Below are 17,124 nucleotides of genomic sequence, written 5' to 3' on the forward strand. Positions count from 1 at the left end.
CCAGTAAGGAATTGATATCTAACATATATAAACAGCTCATACAACTCAACATCAAAAAAACAAACAACCCAAAACCTTGTACGCTGTTGGCGGGAATGTAAACTGGTACAGCCACTGTGGAAAACTGTATGGAGGTTCCTCAAAAAATTAAAAAGCACAACTACCATATGACCCAGCAATTCTACTCCTGGGTTTTAATATTTATTTATTTATTTATTTATTTGGCCGTGTCAGGTCTTAGTTGCGGCACACAGGATCCTTGTTGCGGCATGCAGGGTCTTTTCGTTGCGGCACACGGGCTTCTCTCTAGTTGTGGTATGCCGGCTGCAGAGCGCACAGGCTCAGTAGCTGCAATGCACAGGCTCTCCAGTTGCGGCGCATGGGCTTTGTTGCCCTGCAGCATGTGGGAGCTTAGTTCCCTGACCAAGGATTGAACCCGTGTCCCCCGCATTGGAAGGTGGATTCTTAACCACTGGACCACCAGGGAAGTCCCCACTCCTGGGTTTATATCCGAGAAAAACAAAAGCACTGATCTGAAAAGATACATGCATCCCAATCTTCACAGCAGCATTATTTACAATTGTCAAGATATGTTAGCAATCTAAGTGTCTATCAACAGATGAATGAATAAAAAATAGATGTGGTGAATACATATCTACAATGGAATACTACTTAGCCATAAAAAACCATTAAATTCTGCCATTTGCAGCAACATGGATGGACTTGGAAGGCATTACGCTACGTGAAATAAGTCAGACAGAGAAAGACAAATACAGTATGATATCACTTATATGTGGAATCTAAAACATACAACAAACTAGTGAATATAACAAGAAAGAAGCAGGCTCACAGATATAGAGAATAAACTAGCAGTTACAGGGGGAGGGCAAGATAGGGGTAGGGAAAGTGGGAGGTACAAACTGTTGGGTGTAAGACAGGCTTAAGGATGTAGTCTACAACATGGGGAATATAGCCAATATTTTGTAATAACTGTAAATGGAGTGTAACCTTTAAAAATTGTATAAAACAAAAGAATGCCATAAAAAGCCCTGCTGACACCTCGGTCACCCCAAGGCACTGTGTGCACGCCCAAGGTTGTGCTTTGGAGGAGGACAGTCAGAGGTTGCACAGGGGCAAAAGCCATATCTAGAGTTGCTACAATGTATTATCTAAAACATTCAGCTTTCAACAAAAAATTATGAGATGTGCAAAGAAAAAGTGCGACTCATACGCAGGGAAAAAAGCAGGCAATAGAAACTCCTTTGAAGGGGCCCAGATACTGGATTTAGCAAAGACTTCAAAGAAGTTATTATATGTTCAAAGAACTAAGGAAACCATGCTTAAGGAAGTCACAGATGATAAGATGATATCCCACCAAACAGACAACATCAATAAAGAGACAGAAATTATAAAAAAGAACCAAATGGAAATTCTGGAGTTGAAAAGTACAATAACTAAATGAAAAATTCACTAGAGGTTCTCACACATACATTTGGGCTGTAGGAAGAATCTATCAAAGATAGATTGATAGAAATTATGCAGTCTGAAGAACAGAGAAGAAAACAGCATCAGAGAAATGTGAGACACCCATTAAGTACACCAACATTCACATAACAGGAGTATCTGAAGGATAGGAAAGAGAGAAAGGAGAAGGAAAAATATTGGAAGAAATAGTGACTGAAAACTTTCCCAATTGGATGGAAAATATTAACCTACACATCCAATAGGTTCAACGAACTCTAAGATAAATACAAAGAATTTAACACATACTTCATATCATACAGACATACACATCATAGTAAAATGGTGGAAAACCAAAGACAAAAAGAAAATCTTGAAAGCAACAAGAGAAAAATGATTCATCACATACCAGGAAACACCAGTAAGATAGACAACCAACCAACTTCAGAAACAGAGGAAGTCAGCACAGAGTGTGGCATTTCTAGGGGTTGCAAAGGGAGAACCCCGCCAGGAATTTGGGGCCTTAAACTATGCCACATCCCAGGGCACAGGTGGTGCACAAGAGGACACAAAAGGATGCTTGAGCTTGTGGTTAGCAGGTGCTCAGTGATTCAAGGCAGACAGGATCAACCCAAAGGCACCCCAAATAAAGACCATGACCACACACTGGGGACTCAGCACCACACCCAGAATTGTGATATACACAACCGAGGAAGAAAGTTTCCCAATGAATGTCAACTATCTCATACAGCCTGTGGTACTTGACCTCCTAGCCCTGAGATGGAAAGAGAAGCTGACCCAGACTGTATCTCTGACTCCAAGCAATAAGTAAAACCCCACAATTCTAACACTAAGGGACTTCCAAGATCCTTATGAGTGAAGATGGGAGCTAAGGGGGAAAACCTAAAAAAGCAACAGATCCTGTCCAGTTCACCAAAAGTGACCTTGACATCCTTAGGGGAATACAATTTCTCATCTTTCTCTGACAAAATTCAACTATGCTCATTGTTCTTATCAATGTTCTTTTCTGGTCAATGAAATGTCCCTGCTACGCTAAGACCCTCATACTTTCAAGGGCTGGGTAAACCAGGGCGTCTCACTCAGTGGTCTAGATATACTTCCTGTGAGCAGAGTTCACACAAAAAAATCTCTCTACGGTTGCATTAACCTAGTCTTGGTAGAACCAAAGCTCTACCAAGTGAGCAAGGTCGCTGTGGCTTGTGCAGTGAATTGAGAGCCTGCCCCCAGCCCAGCGTCCACTCCCACCTTCCTCACGGTCTCCAGCTCCTGCTGCTTGTTTTCATTTGCCACCTGGAGCTCCTTCATCTGTCGCTCCAGCTCCTCCTGCTCAGCCAGCACCTTCTTCCGGAGTTCTTTCCGACGCTGGCGGGCTTCTTTGTGTGGTGGGGGGCTGCCCAGCTTCAGCAGATGGATGGTAGAATGGATGGCTGTGAAAGGCATGGGAGAAAAAACAGGGAATACCCTTTATTCTTTGTAAGGCTAACATGTAAATGGCGTAGTGGGAATAAAACCAGAGACCCAGGATAATTCTGATCCTGCCACTGAGCAGTGGTGTGACCGTGAGCAAGTCACAGAACCTCTTACAGCATGGGTTTCTCACCTCTAACACGAGAGAGATGATCTCTGAAGTCCCTTCCAGCTCCAAAGTTCCGTAACTGCCTATCTGTGCTTAAACAGATCTTGAGTGGGGAATATCACACACATTTGAGGAAAGCCCAACACTTCCAACTCCCTTTCCTATACTTCCCAAAAGGCCAAGTAAGAACAAGACATAGCAAGGGCTGAGATATCAAGTTCCTGGTATCTGATTTGCTACCTGCTGTATTTAGTCTGCCCCTCATCTACACCTTATGAAACCATCTCCCTATATACTCCCTTCCCGAGGTGATAATAGCAGCTACCATGTATTGAATATTTGCTATATATACACCCTTTACATGCATTATATAATTTTTACGTGAAATCTGATTTCTTTCCTGATTGTTTCAATTATTTAAAGAGCTAATACTTTCACATTGTTCAAACTCAAAAGCGTGAAAGGACATAGACGAAGTCTCCCTCCTACTCCTATCCCCCAGTACTGAGTTCTCCACTTCACTAGCAACTAATGCTAACAGTTGCTGTGCATCTTTCCTGAGATACTTTAAGCATATACAAATAAACATGTATATACGTTCTCCATCTTCTGTTGACACAAATGTTGGCATAACACACTCCTCAGAGCCTTGGAGAGCTTTCCATATCAGTACATACTGCACAGTACTGCACAATTCTCCACTGTGTAGCTGTACCATAATCTGTTCAACCACTCCCCAATTAATGGACATTTAAGTTGTTTGCAATCTGTCACAAACATTTCTGCAATGATGTGTCGTTTTTTAAATGTGCAACTATATCTTCATTATCTCATTATGAACCCTCACAACAACCTGAGAGGTCGATACTATTATTTGCCCCATTCCACAGAAGAAGAAAGCTGCTACAGAGTTCCTAACTCAACCCCAGAAGCCCAGGAGACAGGATTCAGACCCAGGTACACTTGCCGCAAACTCTTAAACTACATCAAAATGACCATAATTTTCAATAAAACAATTTTACCTATGTTCAAGAATATAACATTCAGAATCCTCTTTCATGATTAAAAATAAAATCTCATAAATAGTGTTTCATTCTTTACTAATTTTGGAGTAATACTTTAGTTTGAAAGTTATTAAATCAGAAGTTTGTGTTCTTGAGATTATTTGAAACTAGTGATTTCTTGTAAAAGTAACAGATCTTGAAAATTACTTGAAGTATTCAAAAGCTATTGCACAATTCCTCTTTTGTTTTACACATTACTAAATAGTCAAAATGGCTACTTTAAAATTCTTTATGGTCCTTAAAAGGGGAAATTCCATGTTCTTTAAATAGTAAGAGTAAAAAAACCTAAAATGTCCAGTTTATAATTTTTCCACAAATTCATCAGGCAAATGAAACTGATGAAAATTTTGGGAACTCCTCTCACTTTGTTTTTCTTCTAGCTACTGTTTCACATAGAAATAACTATAGACAATGAGGAAACAATGCCAAGTATCTTTAATGAGATCCAAAGCTGAAAGAGCTCTCAAGTTATGTCATGACAAGTAATAAAAATTACCTTACCCTGAATCCACTCTTGTTTCTTCTTCTTATCTGAAGCACTGATTTCAAAGGTCTTATCAAAACATTTTATGATAAAAAGGCATTTCTTTCCATCTTTGTCAGGCAAGGACTAAGACAGAAAACAAAATTAGTCTTTAAAATTTTATTTTCAAGTATTTAGATTAAGTTCAATCTTAATTATTTATATAAGAAGTACCTATAAATGAATATTACTGATTTACTAAGGCTGCCCCCTAGGCAACAGTACTTATGGTAAAAATGACCCTGGATTCGTGTACTACACCTAGACTGGGAGAACCAACACCACCTGATGGGCCATGCTTTGGGCTTTCCTGAGCACAGCAACCCTTGTACCTTAGCACATCTCTTACGGGAACCCTGGAAGATATACCCATGGACTGTTCCAATAGGTCCTGACTCCTATGTGATATGAGGCTTCTAACCCAGGGTGATTCCCACACCCTCCAGATGCATCCCTCCCTTCCTTGCACCAGGGGTATTGTTGCTGGCAGGCTGTGGTTCTTATCCTATATCCTTATAAGTAGACTGGTATGGCCTATGGTAATCTTATGAGTCTCCATGTTTACTTGAATCTAACAAGACCCCTTACTGGGCACTGCACACCCTAAGACATTAATACATACCATTTCATCCATCACAACACATTATCATTTATGAATGAGATCTTAGGTATTTTAAATGTTCTTCAACAAATACAGATGTGGCAATAGTTCAGCTATAAATTAAAAACTCAAAACTTTATGTTCTTGAGGACTTCACTTCTTTACCGAATTAGCAGCTGTGACTAAAGTATTCTGAAAGTCACCCTAAGTATTCCAAGGCAATGCTCACATCTTCTTTTGGTTTATTTATTACACTCAAAAATGGCCCAGGTTTTCTTATATATTCATGATTTCAAACACTTTCTTACTGAATTTTTTTTTTACTTTATTTTCTTATTTATGACTCCATTTTATTCAAGAAATGATCCCTTAAATGTACAAACGAGATTTAATCCCTGTATTTTATTCTCGAGTATAAGAAAATAATTCACATTAGAAAAAAATTTTGCCAGGTATCTAATTTTTTGGTTCAGAAACTATGGCTACTGTATGCCTATATTATTTTGGAAATGTAAATTTTAAGATTATTGTTAAGGCTCTGGAGTCTAGAAGAAGGAAGATAAACTACTTGAACAGCAGAGGGCAGCACTGGAAAGAGGTAACCGTTGACTCTTACCTCCACACAGCAGTTCTCATCCAAGAGAATGTCTCCTTTCTTATCTTTCAGATCCTCACTCACATAGTAAGAAATTATGTTGGGTTTTAGTACAAACCAGCGTTCAGTCCAGTTTTTCCGTCTATGGCCTTTTTTCATCATGTAACCCTGTGAAAGATTAAATCTGATATAAACTCTAGTCCTTTTATTTATAAGAGCTGATACCTCTTCCTTGATATTCTTGCCTACTCCATTATCTGATGTTTGGCCTTGAATACATGAATATCAAAGGTTCTTGCCCTTTATGGATCATGAACCCTTCGAAGAGCTACAAAGGCAGGGCACTATACCCAGTCAAATTCATGCAAGCATGTGCAGATAAAAGTTTACATAGAATTTTAGACACTCAGAGATATCTCCTCCCCCCATCCAAACCCCCCAACCTCTCCAAAAGCTATATGCAGATAAGAGACTGCAGGACCCCCTGATGTTAACAGCATTGTGGGGTTTCTTTTTTTTAATACTTTATTTTTAGGGATGCCTAATGAAATATTTATAGATGAAATGTCTGGATTTGTGTCAAGATAAGACAGGAGAAAAAAAAAAAAAAAAAGATAAGATAGGAGAGGTCAAAGTAGGCGGGGAGGATTAACCAGGTATCAGTGATTCCTGGGGCTGTGTGATGGGTATACGGAGTTCATTATACTATTCTACCTGTTCCCTTTAAAACAGAAAATACAAATACATGCACGCACGCACATACACAGTGATTCTGAGATTCTCAGTAAATCTAGACCTAGACCTCACAGTGATTCTCAGTAAATCTAGACCTCCATCAATGAAAATGCTAAAAGCTATCAGTCAACTTGGCCAAGCATATCTTCTCAGCCAGTCACCCTCTGGCACCAAAGTACCTCTCTACCTGACCTCTCACGATTCTGGAGGATGAACTCTGCTCCAAAGGAGCAGAAAAAGAACTGGACCAGTAGTTAGGCTACTGGCTTCTAAGTATAGCTTCTATGCTCACACTTACTAGCCCTGTGCTACCTCCCCATATATCAGCATCAAAGATGTATGATTAAAAATTTTACTTCAGCAAAACTGCACATTTATTATAGGTCAAAACCCTTCAGAACTATTCAAGAATAACTCACATTTTAAATAGTATATCCATAGGTGCTGATAGCTTGTGGTAGACTATACACATTGTTAAATATATGATAATACCTTGGCTGTATCATTTGATTATTATACTAAGTTCTAATCATATTACTTGTTCAGTTTGCTAATCCTTGAACATTTAAGCCAAAGATATCTCATACTGCAATTCATCTGTAGTTCTATATTCTGCCATCCTAATCTGTCTAGAAATTCTCTTCAGACAGAGACCATGTCTCATAACTCTTTGCAGCACCAAAAACTTACATAAATTAAGCCTCAATTAATTTTTTTGATGGGTTCCATTTGGAGAAAAGAGCAAAAACAGTATCACCTAACAGAGCAAAGAAAGGACCAAAGTAAGGAAATCCCAAATCAGAGCTATTATTCAGTGTAATAAGGTAAGAAATCTAATCTAATCCACTAAAAATATATAAATTCTACTTAATAAGCATTAAGCCTCCCATATGTATATCAGATGCTATGCAGGTGCTGAGAAAACAAACTTTATAATCTAATATGATAAACACAACTTTACTATATAAAGGTATTTTTCCCAAAAGTAAGAATATTTTTATGATTTTATAAAAATAATATATATCATATATATAAAGAGAGATCAACATGTATAAACATAGATAAGAGTAAGTCCAATAATAAGAAAAGAACAAAGAATAAAATAAAATTCACAGAAATCCCACAATCCAGCGGCAATCACTTTTAACATTTTGGCACTCATCCTTCCAGACAGCTCTACAAACACAAGTCACATTGCTTGAAAGGGATGACAAGACACCTACTGTTCAACGTTTTTTTCACTGAACGATATGCCATGGGATCTTTCAGATGAATAAGTATGGATGGATGTACATGTGGCATAAAAGTACTTTAAAAATATTTAGAAATGTGATCATTTAAACAGTTATTTCAAAATAGTAACTTCCCAATGCTTAACTGTAATTGTTTACAATGAAAGCCTAACACAAGACTGGGAAAATAAGAAACTTTACTCCTGTTCTAAATCAGTGTAAAAGTATAAGTGACTTAGACTCATCTTTGTGATGCAAATTTGTTTTATTTCAAACATGTCAAATTCTAAAGGTGAAAAGAAATAGTGTTATAGGACTCTTACCTGTTTCAGCACATCTAATATAAGCTCATTAAAGACCTCGTTAATTGCCATGGACACTGTCTGCCGATCCATGCCTTTGCTAAACTGTCCATTTCCAATAAGCTCAATCAGTTCCCAAACAGAAAGGCCATCTTTACTGTCATCAAAGTTGATTTTATAATTTTCAAATTGTTCTTGTTGCCAACCTCCTCCCATAGCTTCTGTAAGTTTCTTAAGCAGGTATTCAATCTGTATAAAGAATTTTTAAAACATTATTTCATAGCAAAAAAATAACTTTTAAACTTAGGTATGTACCTGTGTTACTTACACTGAAAGGTCAATTTAGAAAATATTCTTTTATAGTTCCAAAAGTGTATCTTTCAAGAATCATGATACTACCAGGGAGAAGGGTATGGATAAAATGCCATTGATTCTATATTAAACTAGAATAAGTAATCAAAAACTGGAACCTTTAAGAGTATAGTATATTTGCATACAGAACTAAAGCAAACTGCACACATACTATCATACACTAACTGATGTGATCTGATTACTCTGTTGGATTTCAATATATCAGAATATTAATTTTACTGAAGAATAAGCATCTCAAAGTATGGTTAGTCACCAATTTATTAATTTTCCACATAAGTCAATTATTTGAAATTAATGCTGCTGCTTCTCATTAGAATACTGACAATGTTGTAAACAATGGTGAATTCCTAGCCTTGGCCAGAAAAGTCTACTAAATCCCAAAACACATAGCTTTGTATAGAAAAACAGTAGAAAATACTGCATGCATCCTTCCAGACAGCTCTACACACACACACATCACATCGCATGAAAGGGATTATAAGACACCTGCTGTTCAACAACCTGTTTTTTTCAGATGAATGAGTATGGATGTACACATGACATAAAAGTACTTTAAAAGTGTAAATGAAATAGTAACAGTTAAACAAAACAGTGACGCAATACTACTGAGTGAGAATTGATCTCTCTTATCTTCTGGAAAGCCTGGGTATCCTACAGTGCTCTCTCAAACTCAACATGTCCATAAATGAATGAATCACCTCTACCTTTCAAATAGCTTCTCCTCCAATTACGGATTTCAGTTGGGAACACCATTCACCCATGCCAGGACCCTTTTCCCCACTCCCTTACATCAAATCGGTGACAAAATCCTACTGTTTTCACCTCCCTTCTTTAAACCCTGCCTAGCTCCCTATCACTTCAAAGATAAAGGCCAAGCTCCTCTGTGTCCCCTGTGATCACCCCTACCTACTGTCTCTAACATATTTCCTGCCATGCCCTACTGCAGATTTTACACTCCACCAATAACCAGCGTCAACACAGATCCCAAGCATGTTCTGTAAAGGGCTAGCTTGTAAACATTTAAGACTTTCTAGATCTCTGGTATATGTTCTTCTTTGTTTGGGTTTTTTTTTTTTAACAACCCTTTAAATACGTAAAAACTATCTTAGCACATGGGCTATACAAAAACAGGCTATGAGGGCTGAATTCAGCCAGCAAGCTGTAGCTTGCCAACGCCTGCTATAGATTATAAGTAGTCTACCCATTTAACACATTTTTTATGCTTCTATGCCTTGCCCCATGCTGTCCTATCTAGATTACCTTTCCCCATTTCTCTACTTAGCTAACTGGTATCTGTTCAAATCCTACATTATCTATAATATTCCCACTCAAAATAGTCCAAAATGTGGACCAGCAGCATCAGCATCACCTGGAAGCCTGTTGGAAATGAAGAATCTCATACCACACCGAAGATCCCAAAATCAGAATCTGTATTTTAACAAGAACCCCCAGTACTTCCATATGCACATTAAAGTTTGAGAAGCACTGCTCTGGTAAAACTGCTCTGACCCAGGTCAGGTGTTCCTCTTCTGTGTCACTGCACTCAGCATACTGTATTGAAATTATCTCTATACTCATATGCTGCCCCCTATAGGTTTTCTGAAATCCTTATAGGAGGGACAATGTCCCACTCATCTTTGAACCTCCAGAACTCAGAATCATACACAGAATGTAGTAGAAGTCAATTAATGAAATGGAAATAAACTAAGCTAGGTCTCAATTTTCTCATCTATGAAATGGGTATAATAACACCCATCATACATAACTACTATGGGGATAAAATGGGACAAAAATAGAACACTGTGCACAATGTCTGGCACAGTATGTACTCCATCAATGTTACTTCCTTCTGCACTGAGTAGAATATTATTCAATCATTTAACATTACATTTAAGGCAGATTGGTTCAAGATGGCGGAGTAAAAGGACATGCACTCACTCCTTCTTGCAAGCACACTGCAATCACAACTAACTGCTGAACAATCATCGACAGGAAGACACTGGAACTCACCAAAAAAGATACCCCACACCCAAAGACAAACGAGAAGCCGCAATGAGACGGTAGGAGGGACACAATCACAATAAAATCAAACCCCATAACTGCTGGGTGGGTGACTCACAAACTGGAGAACAATTATACCACAGAAGTCCACACACTGGAGTGAAGGTTCTGAGCCCCATGTCAGGCTTCCCAACCTGGGGGTTCAGCAACAGGAGGATGAATTCACAGAAAATCAGACTTTGAAGCCTAGCAGTATTTGATTGCAGGACTTTGACAGGACTGGGGAAACAGAGATTCCACTCTTGGAGGGCACACACAAAGTAGTGTGCACATCAGGACCCAGGGGAAGGAGCAGTGACCCCACAGGAGACTGAGCCAGACTTACCTGCTAGTGTTGGAGGGTCTCCTGCAGAGGCAGGAGGTGGCTGTGTCTCACTGTGAGGACAAGGACACTGGCAGCAGAAATTGTGGGAAGTACTCCTTGGCATGAGCCCTCCCATAGTCTGCCATTAACTCCAAAAATAGCCTGTAGCCTCCAGTGCTGGGTTGCCTCAGGCCAAACAACCAACAGGGAGGGAACCCAGCCCTACCCATCAGCAGACAAACAGATTAAAGTTTTACAGAGCTCTGCCCACCAGAGCAACACCCAGCTCTACCCATCACCAGTCCCTCCCATCAGGAAGCTTGCACAAGCCTCTTAGATAGCCTCATCCACCAGAGGGCAGACAGCAGAAGCAAGAAGAACTACAATCCTGCAGCCTGTGCAGCGAAAACCACATTCACAGAAAGACAAAAATGAAAAGGCAGAGGACTGTGCACCAGATGAAGGAACAAGATAAAATCCCAGAAAAACAACTAAATGTAGTGGACATAGGCAACTTTCCAGAAAAAGAATTCAGAATAATGATAGTGAAGATCATCCGGGACATTGGAAAAAGAATGGAGACAAAGACCGAGAAGATGCAAGAAATGTTTAACGAAGACCTAGAAGAATTAAAGAACAAACAAACAGAGACGAACAATACAATAACTGAAAAGACAAATACACTAAAAGGAATCAATAGAATAACTGAGGCAGAAGAACGGATAAGTGACTTGGAAGACAGAATGGTGGATTTCACTGCCATGGAACAGAAAAAAAGAAAAAAGAAGAAAAGAAATGAAGACAATCTAAGAGACCTCTGGGACAACATTAAATGCACCAACATTCACATTATAGGGGCCCAAGAAGAGAGAGAGTAAGGACCCGAGAAAATATTTGAAGACATTAGAGTTGAAAACTTCCCTAACATGGGAAAGGAAATAGCCACCCAAGTCCAGGAAGCACAGAGAGTCCCAGGAAGGATAAAGCCAAGGAGAAACACGCCAAGACACATAGTAATCAAACTGAGAAAAAATAAAAGAAAAAGAAAAATTATTAAAAGCAACAAAGGAAAAACAACAAATAACATACAGGGAACTCCCATAAGGGTAACAGCTGATTTCTCAGCAGAAACTCTACAGGCCAGAAGGGGCGGGGGGCACGATATATTTAAAATGATGAAAGGGAAGACGCTACAACGAAGATTACTCTACCTGGCAAGGATCTCATTCAGATTTGATGGAGAAATCAAAAGCTTTACAGACAAGCAAAAGCTAAGAGAATTCAGCACCACCAAACCAGCTCTACAACAAATGCTAAAGGAACTTCTCTAAGTAGGAAACACAAGAGAACAAAAGGACCTACAAAAACAAACCCAAAACAATTAAGAAGATGGTCATAGGAACATACAGGTCAATAATTACCTTAAAGGTGAATGGATTAAATGTTCCAAACAATAGAGACAGGCTTGCTGAATGGATACAAAACAAGACCCATATATATGCTGTCTACAAGAGACCCACTTCAGACCTAGGGACACATACAGACTGAAAGTGAGGGGATGGAAAAAGATATTCCATGCAAATGGAAATCAAAAGAAAGCTGGAGTAGCAATACGCACATCAGATAAAATAGACTTTAAAAAAGAATGTTACAACAGACAAGGAAGGACACCACATGATGATCAACGGATCAATCCAAGAAGAAAATATAACAATTATAAATATAAATGCACCCAACATAGGAGGACCTCAACATAAGGCAAATGCTAACAGCTATAAAAGAGGAAATCGACAGTAACACAATAATAGTAGGGGACTTTAACACCACACTTACACTACTGGACAGATCATCCAGACAAGGAAACACAAGTTTTACATGACACAACAGACCAGAGAGATTTAATTGATATTTATAGGACATTCCATCCAAAAACAGCAGATTACACTTTCTTCTCAAGTGCACATGGAATATTCTCCAGGACAGATCACATCTTGGGTCACAAACCAACTCTCAATAAATTTAAGAAAACTGAAATCATATCAAGCATCTTTTCTGACGACAATACTATGAGATGAGAAATCAATTACAGGGGAAAAAACATAAAAAACACAAACACAAGGAGGCTAAACAGTAAGTTACTAAATAATGAAGAGATCACTGAAGAAATCAAAGAGGAAATCAAAAAATACCTAGAGACAAATGACAATGAAAACACGACGATCCAAAACCTGTGGGATGCAGCAAAAGCAGTTCTAAGAGGGAAGTTTACAGCAATACAATTCTACCTCAAGAAACAAGAAAAATCTCAAATAAACAACCTAACCTTACACCTAAAGGAACTAGAGAAAGAAGAACAAACAAAACCCAAAGTTAGTAGAAGGAAAGGAACCATAAAGATCAGAGCAGAAATAAATGAAAAAGAAACAAAGAAACAATAGCAAAGATCAATAAAACTAAAAGCTGGTTCTTTGAGAAGATAAACAAAATTGATAAACCATTAGTCAGACTCATCAAGAAAGAGGGAGAGGACACAAATCAATAAAATTAGAAATGAAAAAGGAGAAGTTAACAATGGACACCCCAGAAATACAAAGCATCATAAGAGACTACTACAAGCAACTCTATGTCAATAAAATGGACAAATTCTTAGAAAGGTATAACCTTCCAAGACTGAACCAGGAAGAAATAGAAAATATGAACAGACTAATCACAAGTAATGAAATCAAAACTGTGATTAAAAATCTTCCAACAGGGGCTTCCCTGGTGGTGCAGTGGTTGAGAATCCGCCTGCCGATGCAGGAGACACGGGTTCGTGCCCTGGTCCGGGAAGATCCCACATGCCGCGGAGCACTAAGCCCGTGAGCCATGGCCGCTAGGCCTGCGCGTCCGGAGCCTGTGCTCTGCAACGGGAGAGGCCACAACAGTGAGAGGCCCGCATACGGCAAAAAAAAAAAAAAAAAAAAAAAAAAAAAAATCTTCCAACAAACGAAAGTCCAGAACCAGATGGCTTCACAGGTGAATTCTATCAAACATTTAGAGAAGAGATAACACCTATCCTTCTCAAACTCTTCCAAAAAATTGCAGAGAGGGTTTCCCTGGTGGCGCAGTGGTTGAGAGTCCGCCTGCTGATGCAGGGGATATGGGTTCATGCCCCAGTCCGGGAAGATCCCACATGCCGCGGAGCGGCTGGGCCCATGAGCCATGGCCACTGAGCCTGCGCGTCCGGAGCCTGTGCTCCGCAACGGGAGAGGCCACAACAGTGAGAGGCCCGCGTACAGCAAAAAAAAAAAAAAAAAAAATTGCAGAGGAAGGAACACTCCCAAACTCATTCTATGAGGCCACCATCACCCTGATACCAAAACCAGACAGAGATACTACAAAAAAAGAAAATTACAGACCAATATCACTGATGAATATTGATGCAAAAATCCTCAACAAAATACTAGCAAACACAATCCAACAGAGCACGTTAAAAGGATCATACACCATGATTAAGTGGGATTTATCCCAGGGATGCAAGGATTCTTCAATATATGCAAATCAATCAATGTGATACACCATATTAACAAACTGCAGAATAAAAACCATATGATCATCTCAATAGATACAGAAAAAGCTTTTGACAAAATTCAACACCCATTTATGATAAAAACTCTCTAGAAAGTGGGCATAGAGGGAACCTACCTGAACATAATAAAGGCCATATATGACAAAGCCCCAGCAAACATCATTCTCAATGGTGAAAAACTGAAAGCATTTCCTCTAAGATCAGGAACGAGACAAGGATGTCCACTCTCACCACTATTATTCAACATAGTGGTGGAAGTCCTAGCCACGGCAATCAGAGAAGAAAAAGAAATAAAAGGAATACAAATTGGAAAAGAAGAAGTAAAACTGTCACTGTTTGCAGATGACATGATACTATACATAGAGAATCCTAAAAAGGCCACCAGAAAACTACTAAAGCTAATCAATGAATGTGGTAAAGTTGCAGGATACAAAATTAATGCACAGAAATCTCTTGCATTCCTATACACTAATGATGAAAAATCTGAAAGAGAAATTATGGAAACATTCCCATTTACCATTGCAACAAAAAGAATAAAATATCTAGGAATAAACCTACCTAGGGAGACAAAAGACCTGTATGCAGAAAGCTATAAGATACTGATGAACGAAATTAAAGATGATACCAACAGATGGAGAGATATACCATGTTCTTGGATTGGAAGAATCAATATTGTGAAAATGACTATACTACCCAAAGCAATCTACAGATTCAATGCAATCCCTATCAAATTACCAAAGGCATTTTTCACGGAACTAGAACAATTCATTTTAAAATTTTTATGGAGACACAAAAGACCCCGAATAGCCAAAGCAGTCTTGAGGGAAAAAAAACGGAGCTGGAGGGCTTCCCTGGTGGCACAGTGGTTGAGAGTACACCTGCCGATGCAGGGGACACGGATTCGTCATACAGAGTGAAGTAAGTCAGAAAGAGAAAAACAAATATCGTATATTAACGCATGTATGTGGAACCTAGAAAAATGGTACAGATGAGCAGGTGTGCAGGGCAGAAGTTGAGACACAGATGTAGAGAACAGACACATGGACACCAAGGGGGGAAAACTGCGGTGGGGTGGGGATGGTGGTGTGCTGAATTGGGCGTTTGGGATTGACATGCATACACTGATGTGTATAAAATTGATGACTAATAAGAACCTGCAGTATAAAAAAAACACACAAACAAATGAAACAACTAATACTAAACTTTCTTTGGGTTATTTGTATGGAAATATGTTAATATAAATGTTTCAGACATTACATGAAATTTCTAAAAATCTTATGTGTTCTGGTATAATGTTATAAGTCATAATTCTAGTTATTACTTTAAAATGTATATCTCAGAAATAACTAAATTTCCATGTCAATTGCATTATCATGAACTTTCATCAAATCTTTAACCGTGGTCATTTTAAAATCTTTTGTCATTTACAGACAGTTCTGGGTGTACTCTGATGCTTTTGCAAATATGTTCCTATAAAAGGGTTTCATCTTTAGGTAATTCATTGAAAAGACTCTGAGAAGTACAGTTTTCTGGTAAGTGACTATACTGCTGAACTGAATGAACAAGCATTTTCAGAACTCTAATGGAAAACTGATGAATTCATAAAAGTGCTAATAAAAGATCAAGATAAAAAAAATTAATTACATGGGACTGAGTGAACGGAGGAGGATGATTATAATTTTTGTGACTTTCTGTTTCAATAAACAAAGCAAACAAAAAGAAAGACACATGCACCCCAATGTTCATTGCAGTACTATTTACAATAGCCAGGTCATGGAAGCATCCTAAATGCCCATTGACAGACAAATGGGTAAAGAAGATGTGGTACATATATACAATGGAATATTACCCAGCCTAAAAAGGAACGAAACTGGGTCATTTGTAGACACATGGAGGGACCTAGAGACTGTCCTACAGAGAGAAGTAAGTCAGAAAGAGAAAAACAAATATCGTATATTAACACATATATGTAGAATCTAGAAAAATGGTACAGATGAACCAGTTTGCAAGGCAGAAATAGAGACACAGATGTAGAGAACAAACGTATGGATACCAAGGGGGAAAGTTGGGGGCGGGAATCAACTGGGAGATTGGGATTGACAGGTATACACTAATATGTATAAAATAGGTAACTAATAAGAACCTGTTATATAAAAAATAAGTAAATAAAACTAAATTTTTTAAAAACAGAAAAAATAAAATTACATTTAAGAAAGCATTTATGGGGCTTCCCTGGTGGTGCAGTGGTTGGGAGTCCGCCTGCCGATGCGGGGGACATGCGTTCGTGCCCCGGTCTGGGAGGATCCCGCGTGCCGCGGAGCGGCTGGGCCCGTGGGCCATGGCCGCTGAGCCTGCTCATCCGGAGCCTGCCCTCCGCAATGGGAGAGGCCACGGCAGTGAGAGGCCCGCATACCAGGAAAAAAAAAAAAAAAAAAAAAAGAAAGCATTTATGAAATAACATTAAGTGAGGAAGAATGCAAAATTAAATTTACCCATGATCTCCACTGCACAAAGGTTATATAAATATTTTGAAAAATACTAAAACAAAATATTAGAGCCTAATTTGTTTCAGATAGGATTGTGAATTAATTTTTTCTTTCTCTTCTTTGTACTTCCAATAATTTGATTATAATGTCATTTGTGAAATAACATATTTTAACAGAAAAAGAATGCCAACAATAGGAAAAACATGTTTGCAAAGAACTATAC

At 38.6% G+C, this 17,124-nt stretch overlaps 1 protein-coding gene across 2 annotated transcripts in view; it reads right to left on the bottom strand.

Annotated features, from left to right (window-relative positions):
* The window catches only part of SWAP70 (switching B cell complex subunit SWAP70), a 79,154-nt gene that overhangs the window by 14,085 nt on the left and 47,945 nt on the right, over nucleotides 1-17,124 (bottom strand). For both annotated transcript variants that reach the window (XM_059069161.2, XM_067038639.1), the window contains exons 4-7: nucleotides 8,132-8,359; nucleotides 5,863-6,009; nucleotides 4,624-4,732; nucleotides 2,728-2,909 (exon numbers count right to left, since the gene is read on the bottom strand). In XM_059069161.2, the coding sequence (XP_058925144.1) occupies nucleotides 2,728-2,909; nucleotides 4,624-4,732; nucleotides 5,863-6,009; nucleotides 8,132-8,359 (666 nt within the window). The remainder of the gene's footprint in view (nucleotides 1-2,727; nucleotides 2,910-4,623; nucleotides 4,733-5,862; nucleotides 6,010-8,131; nucleotides 8,360-17,124) is intronic.

This window comes from Kogia breviceps, chromosome 7 (assembly GCF_026419965.1).
Source record: "Kogia breviceps isolate mKogBre1 chromosome 7, mKogBre1 haplotype 1, whole genome shotgun sequence".
NCBI lineage: Eukaryota > Metazoa > Chordata > Mammalia > Artiodactyla > Physeteridae > Kogia > Kogia breviceps.